Below are 19,932 nucleotides of genomic sequence, written 5' to 3'. Positions count from 1 at the left end.
TAAAATTATGAATATAGAACTATTTAAATTAAGATTTTCACCGTTTTGAAGCAATGACATGTCGATGTGTATTGACTTTTCCAAATTTATGACTTATAATGCTCTGCTTCCACTTTTCAATACGACGCCCCGCGAACTGATGTAATTTCAAATTTTAATTTCTATTTCTGCCACCAGATTGCAGCTAACTCAGGTACGATACTATAGCACAATCAGAGTATAACATAGTCAGGCGTTTTAGAGGAACTACTTCAAGAATTTCGTCACTACAATAATTGATTGGTCCTCGAAAGCATTTGATACTCCTTGAAGCAAATTGGGGAGCATTGTCGCTTTCAATTGTGCTCATATGAACAATGGCTACATAATCATACAGAGTACGTGAATACACGGTTTTATTATAAGTGTAAGCAAATTGTACAATAAGAATACCAATTTTTAACAATATTAACAACGCTTGCACATAATTAGAAATTCGCACATTTTTTCATCTACTTACACACATTTATGCTTAATTTTAAGTTATAAATAACAATATGTATAATATAGAATTTGTACTTATAAATGCCTACTTTACGAAATAAAATTGTATTATATATTATATATTATTTATTGTTGTATATGCTTCCATATTATTTGAATATATTTTTAACGTTTAATATGTGTTTTAACGTGGCTACCAACGATGACTCATTTTCCGCGGAAGTATTAAGCTAGACCGATAACATCTTGCGTGTATGATTAGACAAAGATTGAGTCACAATTAATTTCGTTCACTTTACTATTTTAAAAAATCGCAATGTCTTTTACTTCTTATTTTACGTGCTTTATATAAGTGTATCTGAGTTTATCATTGTTATCAATTGAACTACTGTAATTAATACTTACAGCTACTTGTAATCAAGTATGTATACTTCATAATATCAGATGCAATCATCATAATAATAAAATACAAGTTTTGATATTAATCATAATTTAGATTATAATCTACTAACTCTTTTACGATTAAGATTAAAAATACAAAATCTGTAGATTAAATTTAAATGTGATTCAAACACGAATATAATTTTATTCTTACCACAATTAATTTTCTTACTATATATATATTCCCATTTTTTCCTTTTTTAATGAACATTAATTCGTACAATAAATGTTTACGAAAAGTTTTATGATATTTAGACTTAATTAAATAGCATAATTGGAATAAAATTATTTTAATTTTATTTCATGGTTGTATTATATTACAAATTGTTTGAATAAATTTTAACACGATTTTATATAAATAAATGTTTCATTCTTGCAGGAAAAATATAAATAAAATAATTAACTGGGAGCTAAGGAAATTAACTTTTTATATACATAACAAAAAGTTATGTAAATATCTATAAAAGTATAATAAGTTACATATTAAATTAAAATTTAATTAGTATTTAATACAAATGGAAGGTAACTGTGAAGACAATAAAGTATCTAAGCCAAATCCTTGGCCATACATGAATGTGGGTTCATTGACCGTATCATTTTTTACTAAATTGGCAACTGTTGGTTTTATTTGGAGCTGGGGATATCTAAACTTAAATATAGCATGGTTAATTGCACCAATTGCTTTGGTAGCATGGAAAACAGAACGCAGGAAAGACAACGAATTAAAAGCAATTACTGCCCAAGCTAGTGTTATGGCTAAAGAAAAAGAACTAATAATGAGTCGATTGGATGAATTACCTTCTTGGGTTTACTTCCCTGATTTTGATAGAGCTGAATGGTTAAATAAAGTATGGAAGATCTTGATATATCATTTTAATACTTTAAATTATTAATATATAATATTTCCTTCATATTCTAAGGTTTTGTACAAAATTTGGCCAAGTATAAATCAATTTGCTCGTGAACTTTGTAAACAAAGTATAGAACCTGCTATAGTAGAAAAATTAGGAGAATATAAGGTAAAGGGATTTCAATTCGAAAGGCTGGTCTTAGGTCGTATTGTAAGTACACTTTTATATTCACAATAGTTCTTTATTTTTATTATAAATATATCAATATTACAACTAATCCTTATATTTTATTGCAGCCTTTAAAAATTTATGGTATTAAAGCATATGATAAAAATACTTCGAGGAATGAAGTCATTGTGGATGCAGATATTATGTATGTATTAATTATTCGTGTGATTTTATTAACTCTATAATATTTTATATAATTTATTTCTAATTATTTAATTTTATAGATATGCTGGTGATTGTGATATTACTTTCTCGGTAGGAAATATAAAAGGTGGTATTAGAGATTTTCAGGTAAATACTATTAAAAGATATATGTTTGGTAATATATACTGTTTGCAAGCTTTACTAATTTATATACGCAATTAATTTTTAGATTCGCGGAATAATGAGAATAGTTATGAAACCACTATTACCAGCAATTCCTATAGTTGGAGGTGTGCAAGCATTTTTTTTAAATCCACCAGCTATTAATTTTAATTTGGTTGGAGTCGCGGATGTTCTCGATTTACCTGGATTTAAGTAAGAAAGTTTAGCAAAATAAATAAATTTATGGTTTATCTCTTGAAAAGAATAATTAATTAAATATTTTTTAATAGTGAAATTTTAAGAAAAACGATAGTGGAACAAATAGCAGCCTTTGTAGTATTGCCAAATAAAATTGTTATACCATTGAGCGAGGCAGTACCAGTTGAATCATTAAAAATACCAGAGCCTGAAGTAAACTTTTCATTTACAATATTTAATATCTAGATATTAATTGCTGATGCTCAATCGTTCAGCATAATATAATTATATTTCTTTCTTAGGGTGTTTTAAGAATTCATGTAGTAGAAGCAAAACACCTTATGAAAAAGGATATAGGAATGTTGGGTAAAGGTAAATCTGATCCATATGCCATTATAAATATTGGAGCACAAGAATTTAGAACAAAGACTATAGATAATACTGTGAATCCAAAATGGGATTTCTGGTGTGAGGTATGCATGCATCTTTTTTTAAGAAATCAAATATTGATAATATTTAATGCATGTGCTTTGCTATAATATTTTTTTGTAAGTCCTTTGAAATTTCAAGCACATCGTCTTTTATGTGGTAAGAAATATTATTTTTTAGATAGAAGCACATGATATACAATAGTAGACATGTATTATCAAAAAACATTAGACAGAACATTTTGAAATTTTTTCATATTATTTTTGTTCTTTGGTCATATTACGATTCATCGTCATCATATCTATAATTTATTATTTTATTATCTTTTTTATACGTTTACAATCCCGTCTCAGTCAGATGTAAGATGTAAGATGTTGCTGATCTAACACATCAATGCTTTTTCCTAATAAATCGATGAACTGTAATCATCTCTACATTTATATGTATAATTTTGCTTGGAATTGTTTGCTTAAAAGTAGATATAAAATAATTCATGGATAGATCGGAAACATCTTAGTCCATATCAGTCTAATTTAATTTCGTATTTTGGTATGTATGTATGTATGTGATGTGCGATGTGTTATGTGGAATTAGTGTGCCGTGACGTCAGCCATCGCTCAACAAATGACTGTGCTGTTATGGGACTATGATGACACCAAAGGAGATGAAAGTCTTGGAAGGTATGGGTATAAAGTAACATATATTTTCATTTTTTCAATTTTATGCTCAAGGTAAGCTGTATTATAAAAGCTAATGAAAAATTGTTTTAATCATACTTGTTACGTTTTTTATTTAATTATAACTGAAGATAATTACTATTTAATTTATCATTTAATTATCATCTATATGTTTCTATTGTATATTTTGATCATATATTATTGTATATTAGATCACATCGTATATTAAGAGTATTATTACCATATTTGCAAATTAGAAGCATGTTGGTGCTGCATTATGGTATTTTAGCATTTACAATTTTTGGTTTATGAGTGGTGTTTGAATGTGTGTTAGTTTACTGTGTCAGCAATCACTTAATGCTTACTATAATGTGCAATAATAAATATGTAATAATGTCTTTTAGTATTAGAATAAAATAAAATATTTTACTTTAACAACATTAATTATTTTTTATTTTGTTTAATTTAATTTAATTATTTGTTGTTTAAGTTAAAATTTTTTATTTTAATTATATTCATAGTCATCCTATGTGGCACATATTTACTCAAAATGATATATATAGTACATTTATATTTTATACATGAGAGATTTAGAAAAACAATATTTTTGTCTATCATAGTTTATATGTATCATAGCATTTTCACATTATGATTATATTGGCACAGGCTGTGATCTGCTCATGTCTAATGCAGAATATTATGGTGTTTCTTTGGGATAGGGATGTAGTAACCATCCCAGGTATTCAATATGGTGACTTCCTTGGCAGGTAGTAGATACATTTATAGTATAATATTTAATAATTTAACAAAAATAGTGAACTTCAATTAACTGAAATTATTGCCTTACTTGTTATAGATCTTTCTTCTCTTCCTGCCATATTAATACGAGTCTTGTATGTTAATGTAATTTTCTTTTGAATAATTTATAAATTTATTCAACTTTAAATAGCAACAATATGCTGTGCTATGATATACTTACAATGTGTGCCATACATATGTATTTGGTGTGTTTAATTTTATCAAGTGTCATGATCATATAACAGTTTTTATGATTTGCATTAATTAAAGTTTTCTTTCTATTCTTTTTTTCATAATCATAATTAGGAGTCATTCTATGACATTGTTATATTATTTCATTTATTTTGCATTTCGTACTTGCATTATTTAGTATCTGTATGACATAAATTACTTTCCTAAGTTTTTTTTACATATATACATATTAGTTAATCTTGTAATGGTAATATCTTCTAATTTTGAAAACTTGCTTTTAATTGTATTTACTAATTTTATGGGAGTGATTAGGTGACTGCATTTGATAAAATAAAAAACTAAACTAGATTGTGTGATGGCAGTTTATAGTGGAAAAGAGCTTGGGAGCCTATTACAACACGGTGGCTGCCCACCTTTTTGACAAAGACAACGCTGGTCAAGATGATCCACTTGGCAGGTATTGCTACTTGTAGCAAGTACAGGCATAGAATGTATTTGAAATATTTTCTACAGTTAGCTTAGAAGAACGTTCCTTGTTTAAAAAATTGTAAAGTTGTGTACTGTCATTATGGTGCATGTTACTGAAAAAGATGTTTAAGAAGACATGGTAAATTTATATTATAAGAATAGTGCAAAATATATGTGCCCTTTGCAATTACAGTAAAATGGCAATTTCTGTCACCACATTACTCTTTTCATTTCAATTATTGTTTTCTCTTTTTTAGAAATCAGTTTTCTTATACAATAAGGTACTGCTTATATGATTATGAATATATAATATACAGGAATTTATTGCTTATTTGTGAAACGAATGTTAGAAGTTTATAATGTATGCTGTAATTGCATGACTGCTTTATAATATACATAAACTAAATTTCATAAATATACTAATCATCATTCATCTGTATAATTATCATTGTAAACAAAATAGTAGCTAATTTCCTATATTTTAAGTAAAATATATAAATTACTAAATGCACTTATTTTGCCACAATGTAGGGCTACTATTGAAGTTAGTAGAGTGAAAAAGAAGGGAAATATTGATACAGTAAGTATAAAAAACAGTAGCATTAAGGTAGTAATAAATTTTCAGTAATAATAAAAACATTATCTTCTAGTGGATTTCATTGGAACAAGCAAAACATGGTATGGTTCATTTACGTTTAACATGGCTTCAACTTTCAAAAAATGTTGCAGATTTGCAAGCTGTATGTATTTTTAACAGAATGTAAATATTTATATAGAATTTATAAAATAATATTATAAATGTATGTAGGCATTAATTGAAACTCAAGAACTCAGAATAACATCAATGAGTACAGCTCTTCTTATACTTTATATTGACTCAGCAAGAAATTTACCAGTAAGCATAATTGACTGATTTTAAAATAATAGATTTTTGTTTAAGAAAAGCGAATTAAAATTATTGAATTACAGTGTGTTCGAGGTAATAAACAGCCTGATGTTTATCTTGAAGCAAGTGTCGGTGGAAGCACAAAAAGAACAGCTACTATATTACGTTCTTGTGATCCAGTGTGGGAACAGGGTTTTACCTTTTTAGTGAGCAATCCACAAACTGGTGTTTTACATATAAAGGTTATTTATTATTTTCAAAAATATTTCCTTTTTACACCCTGTGAAAATTTTACACTTTATTTATCTTATTTTTTAGATCACAGATGAAAAGACTGGTGTCATAGTGGGAGAAATGAGTCACAATATTTCTTTACTTTTAAAACAGAATAATCTTGAAATTACACAACAGCCTTATGATCTGCAAATGGCCGAAGTTGATAGCAAATTAATATTATCCATGTCACTAAATGTACAAACTCCTTGAACTTTTTATATTGATGCATTTGTAAGCAATAAGTACATTGTATTTATGCACTTAATTTCATTTGCAGATTTTGAAATACGAAGAACCTGAGCCTACTTCAGAAGAAGATGACGACGACCACGATATTAATCAACTGAATAAAAGAATCGAACGCCAAGAATCAAATATCAGCACGATATCAACTAGTCGTAAGTCTATCAATAATTACTTATATTTCAATAAGATTTAATAATCTTATATAATTTTATAATTCTACAATCTTTTCTAGTTCCTGATAGTCCATTGAAAAGACAACCTTCAAAAGAATCAGTTAAGAGTTCAACACACAGTACTGGATCTGCTGCCGTAATTGTACCTGAAGAAACAGGTACAGCAGAGGAGGAATTAATCGTCATTGCTACTGATCAATCTTCTGCTCCTGTTGGAGATCAACAGTTATTTCATAGGAATCCAAATCTGACATCATCCGCGGGTGAAGCTAAACTAGGTCGAATACAACTGTCTCTACGTTACAGTGTACAAAGACAGAAGCTTATAATCGTTGTACACAAAATAGCGTACGTAATTTAACAATGTGAAATTTAATTTAACAATGTGATATTTAACAGAATGTTAACGAACTTTTTACTGTTACAGTAACTTACCTCTACCACAAAATGATCCATATAACATACCAGATCCATATGTAAAGTTGTATCTTCTACCTGACCGTCATAAGGAAACGAAACGTAAAACAGCAGTAATAAAGGATAATTGTAATCCAATATTCGATGAACAATTCGAGTATGTTGTTTCTCAAGCTGATTTAAACAGTCGCACATTGGAAGTATCTGTATGTACTCAAAAGGGTTGGTTGTCGACCGGAAGCAACGTAATGGGTCAACTTTATTTAAGTTTGGCCGAAATTGATGTCACAAAATCGTCCACAAGCTGGTACGATATACAACCAGAGACTAAAGACTAGAAGTTCAAGAAAAGCAAGTGGAGATTTGAACAGTTGTTTATATGTTTCCGAAGACAATCTGTTGAATTTCCACGATGCGAGTTTTCGAAACGCTGACGTCTGTAATCATGCGTTTAAACCAAATTCCATCATATTATGAAGAGTAGAAAATTTTCGGAAGGGTTTAACCGATATGAAAGTTCTGAGAAAGTGTCAATGAGTACGTCTATTATCTATTTATACTTGGACCGTCCACTGTCGTAAAACTTGTTCAATTTTGTAGTTACTGCGTGCGTGCGCGCCTTTTTCTTTTATGTTATGTTATCTACGCTTGTAGAATATTTTCGTCGCTATCAAGTGCCAGTAAAACAATTTATTGTTGCTAGTATCTGCATAATATACGTGCGATAGTAACTTTTTGCATATTACGACTATACGCATAATATAACATCTATTATTCATTAAACATGACTTAATCTTTTTGCACAGAGGTTTATTAATAGAGTGTTTTAAATTATGTTTGATCAATGGATGTTTGATCTTGCTTCTATTACGCTTAACTTCTTATTGAATCTATTACCCCATTTACTATATATTTGTAATTTATTTACCATTGATGCATTTATATCATTTGAATAACGAGTTACCAATTAAATAGTATCATGATCTGTACATCATGCTCTTAAGTAATAAAATTAATAACAAATTATAGTCAGCAGTGTAGTTCAAAACTTAACATAGATTGTTACGAATCAAACTAATATATAATATATACGTGTTATTATATTTATACCAGAATTTTTGCTATATTGTATATTGCTATATATTATATAAATTTATGTTTCTGCATATACTGGTATAAAATGTTACCAGTGTAATATTGCGAATTGTTGATGATAATAAAATATAAATATATATATATATATATTAAAGCTGCAAGTACCTCGAAGTTCTTCTTTTCTCCTGATGAAATCAACTGAAGTATCTCCAAGGAAACACAACAATAGCAAATAGCAGTAACGCGTATTCTTACGTCGATATCAGATACGTAAAGTGTTTCCTCGTAAATCGGCTACTAACTCTTCAAATGTATCATATTTATTAATCCAATTTCCATCGGCGGTAAAATGCAGCGTGATGTTATACTTCCATGTCTACCAGGATTTAGCTTCGATAAAAACGTAAGTCATTTTTCTTTTACGGTCTCATGACACTTTGTGTTTAATTAACCAATATATGCATTGGCTACGACATAGAATTTCATGAAATAATATTTATATTATTGATGAGCATAGAACATACGCACGTAATACATTATAATATAATACAAAAAGCGCTTGATGTATCTTCTTGTTTAGCTTGATCGAACAAACTTTGCCAGGAATCAATACTTTACTAAAATTCACGATGGAGTTTATTATTTATCGGAAAAGTTTGATAAAAGCGATCCAATTCGTTATCCGTCAATTTATGCTCGCGGGGAAGTTCAAGAACTGCCTCCTTGGATTGCTTATGATGGCCAAGTATGATCATTTATCTAAAAACTAGACAATTAATATCGATGATGTTTGATAATTCATACAGGCGTTGTTTGATAATTAGACAAAGCAGATTAATTTATTGGATATATTTATAGCGATATTTTCTATTTCGAATGCACTTTTCAGAGGTTAATGTTCAAAGCATTCTTTCAAGAAACAGTTAACGAAAGATGGAAAGTAGCTTACCAAATACGCGTGGTAAATATCAGCTTCTTTTTGGAGGATGGAACGATGAAAATTTCTGAGCCTTCCGTGGACAATAGTGGTCTTGAGCAAGGTTCAACGGTGCATCCTTTTCGATACTTTTAATTATTTAATATATATTTAATCTGTCAAAGTTTTATTACTGAAAGATGAAACGCGTGTACTTAGGAGTTTTGTTAAAGCGACAGAGAATTCCAATGCCTAATCCAGTGAGATACAGATACTACGATATAATAGATCTAAATATCGGTAAAGAGCCGGAATTATTTGGGAGAGTATATAAGATTGTAGACTGTGATAAATTTACGAGACAATTTTTAAATCGTATGGGAATCGCCGTGCCAGATCCGATAGAAATACCAAAGGATCCTTATTTGGAACTTCATAAGCGAGTAAGTACAATAAAAAAAGTGTTCGACATAATTATAATTATTTAACTAATATTTTACTTACAATGAAACATTGAAAACTATATTCTTTACCTTCGTTTGCATATATCTTTACTTTTGCGCACAACTTAATAGATACACGAATATTATTTTTTATCGTAACGTATGTGTTTACTTAAAAAGAGATTTTACCGTAAAACGTGGAGTTTGAAAAACACATAACGTGCATGGAAGTCTTTAATTTTATTTTTATACTTTAGGAACCAACATTTCTTTAATGTGATCTATATTATCACGAAATGGGATTCACATCTTTACCTGTTTGTTTACATCAGCAATTGTCTGCTTACTCTACGCTTTAACTGATCGAAACAGGAAACATTTCCGAAGAAACCAAAACAGAAGGTGGATACTCGCGGCGACTTCTTGAAATACGACAAACAAGTGCTTCGATTTTACGGCTATTGGGATGACACGGATAACCTTTACGGCGTCGTACATGATCTGGAAATTTACTATTACCTAGCTGACAACACGATAGAGATCAAAGAGAATCTGCCGTCGAATTCCGGACGAGATTCTGGTTCCACGTTTTTGCGACGTATGCAAGTTCCTAAAGTAAGAATTCGTTGTACTGGTATATGTGCAAACTCGGAATTCTTGCCTAACACGGTACTTTGAGGATAGGATAGCGAAAATTGTAGCAATTTTTTTACTCTTCGACTGTTCCATTATAAGAAATTTTCACAGAATGATCCATGTAACAATTAAAAAACGATTATACTTATAAGGCAAAATTTTCATTATGAGTGTAATACGCATTTTTGTTTGCGTCATGACAGAATTTACAGTCGATGTACTCTCATTGTACGAGATAATTGAGTTCGCGAGTTTACACAGGTTGGCATAAATAGAACAGGGTAGACTGGACCGAAGATGCAAAAACCAAGTTGATTTTGGAATATGATTTTGCAAAACTACGAAAAGATTATTTACGTACCCAAAGATTGCAGGCAGTGACTCGCTGCATTTATACTCTGTTTATAATGGAATTTAGTTTCGCAAGACTTGTAACTCGAGGGATTAATGGACGGACATTCGAATATAGATCTTCTCGGAAATGGGCTCGATCGGAACAGGAGACGCTTTTACCGTTTTGAACGTGATGGGAGACGATACATCCCATGGTTATTACACGATAGATCCATTGAACACTGGAAAGGTTCGTAGAGAGTATTACAAAGAAAATGAACTTAGTATCGGCGCACAAGTAAATATCTTCGGCAGAATAATTGTCATAACAGACATGGACGCTTTTACGAAAGAATACTACAGGTAAAATATCCAAAATACATATTTAAAGGCGAGATAGTGAAGATAATAGAAATAGATAAAATATTGCAAAATCAGTTCATTTTAATGCGTGAATTCTATTTGTTGGGGATTATTTTAGAAACGTTCAGAAATAACTTGACAAAATTTTATGTATATATATACACAAGGTATCCAGCTATAGGAGACCACTTAAATATCTTCGAGCATTTAACAATATAAACGTGTAAGTTCACATGTCATCCTAACATCGTCTTACAGTTTCATCATCCTTTTAGTGTTCACGGTCATCCAAAGATCGTAACTCAGGCGTATTCATATTTTCTTGTCTGCTACAAGATGCAACAAAAAGTAGTACGCGTTTCCTACATAAAACATAACTATGGCCTAGAAAGAGAAAATTAAAATATAAAAAGTAAAGAAGAATATTCATTTAAATCATTCAAATCTAAATTTTAAATCGTGCTACAAGCATTGCAAACAAGAGAGACATCGAAGCGGTCTCCTTCAGCTGGTACATCCTGTGTATTTATTATACAAAAATATAATTTCCCATAAAACATCTCCTGGTTTCGAATCATCGTCGCTAATAACCACTTCTGACGCTAAGTTAATACTCACGTAAAAGGCGTAGAAAAGAATGTGTCACGTAAAAAGATGTTTCTTGTATCGCATCAAAGGAAGAAATACGGTCTGGATGACTTCACGCCCATGGAAAGACCTCGAAATGTTGGCGAGATTTGCGTGAAAGTGGAAAGATACATTCCACCCTACAATGGTTTTGGGTCCTACGAAGATTCCCTCGGCAACTGTTTCAGGGTGATACCGCAGCCACCTAAAACGGATGTCGTTAAGTTTCTGCATTACGACAAGTGAGCTTGAGGCGTGATCACGAATACTAGAATCTCGCGAGTACCTTTTCTTCCTCTTTTCCTCTTTCTTAGACAGGGCTTGGACAGCTACGTTTTGAGATTCAGAGCGCAAATGATATCGAACGTACCGGCTAATCAAGACAGGCAGTTCATTATAAGAGTTTTCCTCATGGACGATACGGTTTCTATTTTCGAATTGGCGAGGAGAAATTCAGGTGAACAGTTTTTTAAGAAAATACTATTATCGAAATTATCAAAATCAGATTACGAAGATGATAGCAAGTCGGAAAGGATTCTCCTTTCTCCTAAAATAGTTTGATGTTCGACACCTACGGGGTTGTCTTGAAGAAGTCATCGAATGTCCACAAACCAAATACCATTATACATAGAAACGACCGTAGCCTGATTATTAAAATTCGTTTCGGTTTAGCGCCTCAACATCGTTTCCTTATTGATTGCATGAGTTTTTCACGTTATTTGCAGGCTTTAGACGATGCCTGTTCCAGAAGAGAATGCCGGTGATGTTACCTAATCAAGAGGTATTTGTAAGCAAGAAACCGGATTATTACAAGCCGGAGGATTTTTATATTGGAGCACGTCCTAACTTGAACGGTTTTATCTTCGAAATTACTTCGGCCGACGTTTATGCTCTTCGTTACATGGAGTTACATTGCGATAAGGTGCAATAATTTATACGCGTCTCGCTGTTTTTACTGTTCCACGCTGTCCCGAACTTTAGAACATCGGATTAGCGTTCCCCTGACGAACTCGGCCGGGCAAGCCATTGCAATATGAACGTTTCGTTTGTATTCCGATTTTTCAGTTCGCCAAAGCTAACGTCAAGTTAATCGTGGAAAAACTACGACAGACATTGAAACCGGTTTACAAAGAATTCCTACAGCTTTGCGAGCCAGCCCAATCAATCGACGGGGATGTTCGAGTCCTGCCGTACGAGAAACTCAGGTATACGTTTTGTTTCATTCGATTACCTATGAGGCGAATAACGAAAGTATTCGAACGGCGTGACAGGAAATGATTCGTCACGCAAAAATCGAAAAATCCAATTGCAATTTGTTGAAACGCACGCTACCGCGGATTACGAATTTATGTGAATCAGAGCAGGTGTTGATTCAGCAGACTGAAATAAGAAGAAAACTTCGTATAAACATACGCCCGATACGACCACGTTTTCGAGTTACAGCTTATTTTGCGATGCTAAATGTTACTTAGATCAACGACTTCCTGGAAGATGGATATGTCGTGCTGGTCTTATTTCCTCATCAGCTCGCTCTTCGCACTTGGACCCATTGGATTGTTAGTCACGGGAGCGTTTAAAGTGTCCTATTTATACAACGTCGGTTGACAGTGTCGAAACTCTTCGTCAAAGTCGCCGACGAATCCGTATAAGCTGTTGGAACAGGTTTCACGATCTACGATGCGATGCATTCACGCTGCTACCGGAGCTACCGATTTTCTGGGTGGTAGCTAAGCGACTATTACGACACGAAACAAGCTGTTACTCGACAGTAAGGTCATACGGGCAGTTTGTAGGAACTCTTCTTCTTATTTTGGCGCGCTGAATCAGCTCCTGCTGTACTCCTCTCATGCTCTGATCCACCAAATCTACATACATAAGATTAAACAAATTACACAACATTTAAACTAAGCAACTAAGTACAAATAACAAAGATATTCGAAAGCTGTCTTTTAGAGTCCTTGCAAGCCCTCAAATAAATATTTTATAAGCCACGACCTAACGTGCTACTAATCTTTTTATTTGTACTATATAGCAGTTTTGTTACACCATCAAATACTATACTATTTATACTGTACTATTACAATAATTGCATGAAAAATCAGGGAGATCTTGGGCAAGTATATGGAAGGAAAAATAACAGAGCACGAAATAATCACGATCGCTCGACACTATTCGTCTCATGAGAAAAAAGAGTTTCGCACTAGGGAATACATAAGGTAAGCGATCGTCGTTGGTAGAAACACCGACTTAAGATCGATTCAACATAGTAAGAATAATAATTAGACGTTTAACAGACAGTTAATGCATACGGAACTTTTGCGAACTTTGTGGAACGATCTCGATCGTTTGGAGGAGGATCTACATCATTGGGACAGAGGAAGAACAGGATTCTTACCACGCGATACGTTGTATACTACTCTCCGTGCTGCCAGAATTCCAGTCGACGTGGAACTTTTAAATTCCATGCTTGATCAGTACGTATATAAGTGGAGATCTTGCTGCAAAAACCAAGTCAGTCCAAATTTTAAAAATTGCGGGAAATTTAGCAACCAAGGAATACGGATTTTGTGATTAGTTGGTATTGACAAAATCCGCATTTCTTTAGTTGCCAACCCAAAAATTCCATATTTTCATGAACTTTGCCAAATGGATAATAAATTTGTTCCTAAACAAATTTTCTTTAGAAGACAAATGGTCTTTATGTATTTTATGTACATTTTAAGCAATCATACTAACATTTTGGATCTAAAGAGGCATTAGTGTGACAAGTACACCGATTTTCCACAATTTTAAAGATTCGATAAATTAGAACTACATATATATAACTGTACACAATAATATTACTTACCAATAATAATATAGCATTCACAAGAACGAAGAGGAACAACTGGACTATAATGACGTTCTAAAATTTATCAACGTTAAAGTGGATCCTCCTCCACCTGCGCCGCCGATAAACGTCAAGGTATTTTTTTATCGTTATTGTTTCATGCACATTTTCTACTGCAAATTTGACGAACAATATTACCTGGTAATGATGCAATATGTAATAGCAAAATTGAGCTGTACATTGTTTAGATATGCAAAATAATATTCATGCACTTTTAGGCACATGCACTTTTAGGCACATGCACTTTTAGGCACTTTTGAAATACTATTTCAAATAATTATTTGTAATTCGTCTTAAATATTCGTTTCAAATTCATTTACCATATTTTATATAAACATTTTTCATATATATAGATGAAGTAAATATTATTTCATTTAAACAAACCTATTTCGATAATTATTTCCAATATGTTTTGCTTGAAATATATCCAGCACTGCAGCCAATATACCCATACAAATTTTCTGCAGGAAGTATGCACAACTTTCACGAGTTGCTCTATCTATGACCTGAAACAAGATTCTCTTTGCATTAATCTTTTAGATTATTATCTCTTTCTAAACTTGAAAAATCATCTAGGAAGTTAACAAATTTCTATGTTTAGAAAGAAAATGACACGTGAGAATTTACATTTTTCTTTCTTGTCATATTGAACGACAGAAATTTATTAGTTACCTAAGTTATTATTCACGAATGTTTCAGACTGCACTTTGGTGGGCATCAGAAAAAGAACCGGACTGTGGAGCTGGTATAAACTGGTGTGTTTTCATAAAAGATTTAAATATTGTCGACGAAGAAACGGATTCAAATGAAAGCTCAAAGTCCCCAGAAATGCAAATCACAGACTGCAAAACAAACTATTGAATATTCTTATACAGTAATTCATCATTTTTGCCTATTTAAATTTGCCACAATTTAAATTTGCCTATAACGTATTTTCGATTATTTTACATAATTATACATTTACAATATCGCTCATAATTATTCAAACATCTTTTATACTTTGCTTCTGTCATAACAATCGATAATTATTATTAATTTTAAAAGTAAAGTATTATTTTTCTAATTTTTTATTCTCAGCTCTTGAAATTCTTCTCTGATGGTTTCGACGTCCTTCTAATACAGGACTGAATTACATTAAGTTGCTATACATTTGAAATACACGCGCGATGCACGAATCTTACCAAATTTACAAATTAATAGAAAATTCGTGAGAATTGGAAGCGATATTTCTCATTTCCTCTTTGAAGTCGTTCGAATAATTACGTGGAATTTTGTACGTTATACTTTGATCGTAATTTATAACAATTTTTATGAGAAATGTATTTTATACCTATATCAATTGCATGCAATTCAACGTACCGTGCAGATCGTAATGCAACAAAACGTGTAACGATCAACAGAGGTGAATAAAATCTGCTTCTCCGTGTCAAGTGATATTTATTGTAGAATATAATTTTCAATACAAACTACGTCGAATTCAGCGAATTATTTACATTGCGACTAACCACGCCTATGTCTAACATGCTGCTAACGGTGTTGTCTGGTTTTGTGCCTGTGTACCAATATCAGTTTTTCATCGATGTTATTAATGTCTGATCTTTCCTCGTATCTCAATATTTTGGAAAATGTTGACTGACAACACTGGTGTACTATACTCGCAGCGTATCAAACACATAAATTTCAATAAATAGCAGACGAGATAAATAAGAGTTTCATCGAGTTTCCTTTTAACATTAAGTACTTTCTAATCCAACGTTTTCGTCATTGACGATTCGTTCGAGTAGTCGACCATCACCAGCCTGAATCGTACATTTTCCACATTTTTCGATATAATTACACAACGACCTCTAAAAATAACTACAAATATGCGCTTCCAATCGCGATATCCTCCGATCGTTCCGAATTATCGCGACGATTAATCACACCGCGTAAGTTCCATGTTTTTAAACGCAATGGACAAGTTTGTCGTTTACAGAGTTGCCCGTGAACAGTTTACATGAATTCTTGCCACTTGAGCTTGGTCAGGCTTCAATTCGAGATTTCTACGAATCCGTGCATTCATTTGCACTCGTACGTTTTCATAACTTTTCTGCACGTTTTGCACTTGACGTAACAGCAGCTGATGTACTTGCAATCGCATCGCTCTAAAACTTCTTCCGTTTTCGTCACGTGTCCTCGGCCGCAACAAAGGTACTCGCAACCTTCGTATCCGGTACTGCTGCCATTGCATTGCCTGAAATGGGAAAATCAAACGTATTAGCGTTGCTTTACATCCAAACGTATATTAGTATTTTTCGATCTACGTTGTTCTATTGGAACAACAACAACTGTGCGTTTATTATTTTCTTCTGAAACGAAAGAGACTATTGGGACAAGCTAATACTTTCTTCCACGCAATTCCATTTCGCCCCATTATATCTATTTATATGTTTTTCATTAGATTTATATGTTTCATTAGTAGCTTGTAATTCTCACGCGTTTGATTTAATAGGTCATTACGTTTATCATATCATTTGTTACCAGTCGATTAAACGCGCTCTAATGTCACGACATCCGATATAAAATTGATATTTTAATGTCGCGACAAATATCATTGCACGCGTATACATATGGCAATTAAATTACGAGCGAGGAAAGCAAATTGTCGTATGCCGTTTGCTAGGGAAGGAAATAAAAATACGTAGAATATCATTAAATAGAATACGTAAGTAAGACCGTATAAATTCTTCGAGGGCTTTAAACGAAATCGTTAACGTCTCAATATTACCGGTTGATTGCCCGATCGTCGATCGCACTTCCATAAAGATGCGCAGCCTGCGACACATTAAAAAGGGAAAAAGTCTGCCAAGTCACCTGGCATGTTGTTGCGGCCCACGTGTTTTTACACAGGCGTAGTGTTAAGAAAAAACGATTTCGAAAAGTATACGGTGAAATGGTCGAAGGCGTCCCGTAATAAACATTCACCACGCCTACTTTGTATAATTATACGGAGGGTTATAATTACCGGTTGTAAGCTGTAACCGGCAGGCCAGTCAGTGATGCCCAAAGAAACCAGGTACTATATACATATATTAACCGGCACAGATGAAATATTAACATGTCCAGAACTAGCATCCGATTAGCTTACGAATTGCTCACCAGTTTGGCTCAACCGTTCCATTCTTTTCTTTTTTTTTTTTTTTCTAATCGTACATAGGGAGAAATAAAAAGAAATTAACGCGTTTTCTACGGTAGAACTACACGTAGATGAGAGTAGTATAGTACAGACCACTCTAAGCTTTTGTGCTACGAATAGAGCTACTCTTGGTAGAAGTGGAACTTCGAAAGAGTAACTTGTAGCACAAGTGGCGCTTAATAAAAGGGAACGAGTCGTCTCATCAACTATCCACGTGGTAATCGAAGCGGTAAATTTTAACTTCAAGGTTATTAGCTTCACTGGACCGTTCTTCCTCGGAGGAACATTTTCTGGCAAATAGGTTGCCGACTATCGGTTTACAGGACGCGTGAAACAGTTTGACTAAGGATACGTCGATAGAGAGGCAGCGATTCGACGTTGCATCGTCAAACAGCAAAGAGCAGAGATTTCGTTGAAAGCATCTGGCCACGGAGTAGGAAAAGCAGCGACGTCTTTCGGTAAATGAACAATTCGTTCCAAAATTCACTCCTAACGTGCACTCTGATGCGCTGGGCTAACCACTGAGATAACAACCGACGTCACGAGCAGAAGGTACAGCGTTAAATTTTGCCCAACGAGACGGTACAATCGCTGATTCGATGGATGATTTACAGGGCGGGCTGAACGGAACAAAGCATCGGAGCCAGAAGGGATGCCCGCGTTGTTGCTGTATCTTCTGCCGAAAACCAGTCGCCGTTCCCATGAACGGCGATCCCAGAATGCCGTGGGTGATCTTAATTCACGAACATCGAGCCGTGAATAATTCAGGACGACGAAGACGCTGCTTTCGCGTGCTGCCGGAAAATCCGTAGCGAATGCAATCACCGACGAAAGCTCGCTTTATTCTTTCTTTCTCGCTTTATCTCGCGCCAGCTTGCGCCGACAGCGATCGTTGCCCAAGCAGACCTTCGAGGCGGCCAGAATGCTCGCGATACTTCTTGTTAAGAATCAACTTTCGATGGATCTTTTTTGTCGACATAAATATCGTTAAACATTTGACTATGAAAGGTGTGCACTACCCCGAGGAAACAGTTTCACAACAGCTTGTTTTTATTCTATTCGGCTTTCTGTAATATACAGCGTCTGCGAAATCCCGGTACAAGCGGGCGGCTGGTGATTCCACGTGGAAAAGCAAGTGGAGGAAAAGAAACGACATTTTCTCGTTTAGAGTTTCGCTGTTTTTACTTCGCGTCAAAATCGCCGACGGTGAGCGCAAATTGATACTCGTCGATTATGGTTCGAACCAGCCGCCAACACCTGACAACAGAACAGTTCCTCGCTGTCGGTTCGACGAGCACGCGGCTTCGGCATTAACCGTAAGCGAAGAAAGATTCTGCGTCGATAGCAGAGGGGCCATAGAATCGTTGAAATATCGTAAAACAGAGGATTTATTCGGTTTCGAGAACAGGTTTTTCCATCGGCCGGAAAAATCAAGTTCCGCCCTATCTCCAGGGTCTTCCCTCATAGGTAATTACCGATACAGTCGTATAAATAAGCGAGTATCCGATCACCGATACCCCGGTCGGTGATCCGGCTATACCGAAGATAACCGAGATCGAGCCGAGAAATTCGTTGTGTGTGGCTGTTACACAAAAGCGAACAAGCCGAAGGATCGAGTCGACGTACAGGATGGAAGTATTTTATTAGCGCCAGGTAACGATTAGTTGACTAGCTCGGAGACAGAAATAAATGCTAGGATCGCCACGAATCGCGCACCGTAAACTCTTCTGAAATATCACTCGTCTGATATCTGCATTATGCATCGGATAGATATACAAGGTGTATCGTAACGCGTGGAATCCGCGTCGTAAGAACGCGCGTCCTGCCTGACCTTCTTTCCAAGTTACAGCCATTTTCGCGTTCCAGTAATCTGCAACTGCTCCCATAAATACGTTAAGAACTTGCACAGAGAAGAGAACAAGCAAAATGTATAGGTTTAAATATAGCTCTCACCTACGGAACAACCCTGGCACGAGTAAGACCGTCGAGTAAAACTGGGTGGAAGGTAAACGTCGAGGGTGTTACATATTTTATTAACGACAATGCAAATTGCAAACTGTGCAACTGGAACAAAGTGGAGACATTGGAACATACTGTGGTCAAGTGTCCTCGATATAAATCTAAACAAAATTCTCGACAAAGTATGAATATTACAAGTATCTTTTCTTTCCAAGAAGAAAAGCTAATAAAAGGTACATACACGTGCGTAAAATCGTGCATGGGATTAGGATCTTTCCGCGTGAAATAATGTACAGGAAAATAAGCCAGGCAACGCAATAGGAGCAAACCGAAGGAAGCGAATCCGGCGAAGTAGGTAACAACAAGAGACTACAACTTTAACGAAACAGTCTATCCATTGTATAAACCTAAAACACGATTTATTTG

The 19,932-nt window shown here is 33.9% G+C and overlaps 3 protein-coding genes and 1 long non-coding RNA gene across 13 annotated transcripts in view; 2 read left to right on the top strand and 2 right to left on the bottom strand.

Moving 5' to 3' along the window:
- Positions 1–210: 210 nt before the first annotated feature.
- LOC126926144 (extended synaptotagmin-2) lies at positions 211–8,328 on the top strand. 5 transcript variants are annotated; one of them, XM_050742252.1, is made up of 17 exons: positions 211–377; positions 1,304–1,772; positions 1,845–1,985; positions 2,072–2,148; positions 2,228–2,294; positions 2,377–2,522; positions 2,600–2,720; positions 2,810–2,980; positions 4,280–4,380; positions 5,603–5,651; positions 5,722–5,811; positions 5,880–5,966; positions 6,041–6,199; positions 6,276–6,428; positions 6,511–6,631; positions 6,712–7,000; positions 7,080–8,328. In XM_050742252.1, the coding sequence occupies exons 2-17, from the start codon at positions 1,440–1,442 to the stop codon at positions 7,405–7,407; spliced, it is 2,433 nt and encodes an 810-aa protein (XP_050598209.1). In that variant the 5' UTR covers positions 211–377; positions 1,304–1,439; the 3' UTR covers positions 7,408–8,328. The 5 variants fall into 5 exon arrangements, with proteins under 5 accessions (XP_050598209.1, XP_050598210.1, XP_050598206.1 ...); XM_050742253.1 differs by lacking the exon at positions 4,280–4,380 and adding an exon at positions 4,966–5,060 and having other exon boundaries at positions 212–406; XM_050742249.1 differs by having other exon boundaries at positions 212–406.
- Positions 8,329–8,425: 97 nt separating this feature from the next.
- Positions 8,426–15,806, top strand: LOC126926147 (EF-hand domain-containing family member C2-like). Of its 2 annotated transcripts, XM_050742258.1 has the most exons (14): positions 8,426–8,567; positions 8,745–8,909; positions 9,054–9,204; positions 9,300–9,523; positions 9,896–10,138; positions 10,629–10,855; positions 11,533–11,724; positions 11,797–11,939; positions 12,208–12,404; positions 12,548–12,687; positions 13,585–13,698; positions 13,777–13,956; positions 14,345–14,447; positions 15,072–15,806. In XM_050742258.1, the coding sequence occupies exons 1-14, from the start codon at positions 8,514–8,516 to the stop codon at positions 15,231–15,233; spliced, it is 2,295 nt and encodes a 764-aa protein (XP_050598215.1). In that variant the 5' UTR covers positions 8,426–8,513; the 3' UTR covers positions 15,234–15,806. The 2 variants fall into 2 exon arrangements, with proteins under 2 accessions (XP_050598215.1, XP_050598214.1); XM_050742257.1 differs by lacking the exons at positions 8,426–8,567; positions 8,745–8,909; positions 9,054–9,204 and adding an exon at positions 14,840–14,987 and having other exon boundaries at positions 9,272–9,523; positions 15,072–15,220.
- Positions 9,155–15,181, bottom strand: LOC126926161 (uncharacterized). The gene is made up of 7 exons (XR_007714318.1): positions 15,045–15,181; positions 14,693–14,878; positions 14,331–14,510; positions 13,878–13,980; positions 11,474–11,687; positions 9,713–10,734; positions 9,155–9,273 (listed from the first exon to the last, which is right to left on the bottom strand). It is a non-coding gene; the product is annotated as an uncharacterized LOC126926161 (long non-coding RNA).
- LOC126926154 (protein Wnt-11b-2-like) overlaps positions 15,790–19,932 on the bottom strand; it is a 30,131-nt gene continuing 25,988 nt past the window's right edge. For all 5 annotated transcript variants that reach the window (XM_050742270.1, XM_050742271.1, XM_050742272.1 and 2 more), the window contains one exon: positions 15,790–16,605. In XM_050742270.1, coding sequence (XP_050598227.1) covers positions 16,431–16,605 — 175 coding nt within the window. In that variant the 3' untranslated portion in view covers positions 15,790–16,430. The remainder of the gene's footprint in view (positions 16,606–19,932) is intronic.

Source organism: Bombus affinis, chromosome 17 (assembly GCF_024516045.1).
Source record: "Bombus affinis isolate iyBomAffi1 chromosome 17, iyBomAffi1.2, whole genome shotgun sequence".
NCBI classification, from domain to species: domain Eukaryota; kingdom Metazoa; phylum Arthropoda; class Insecta; order Hymenoptera; family Apidae; genus Bombus; species Bombus affinis.
The sequence above is the reverse complement of the archived record's forward strand: the minus strand, read 5'-3'. Positions and strand labels throughout refer to the sequence as shown.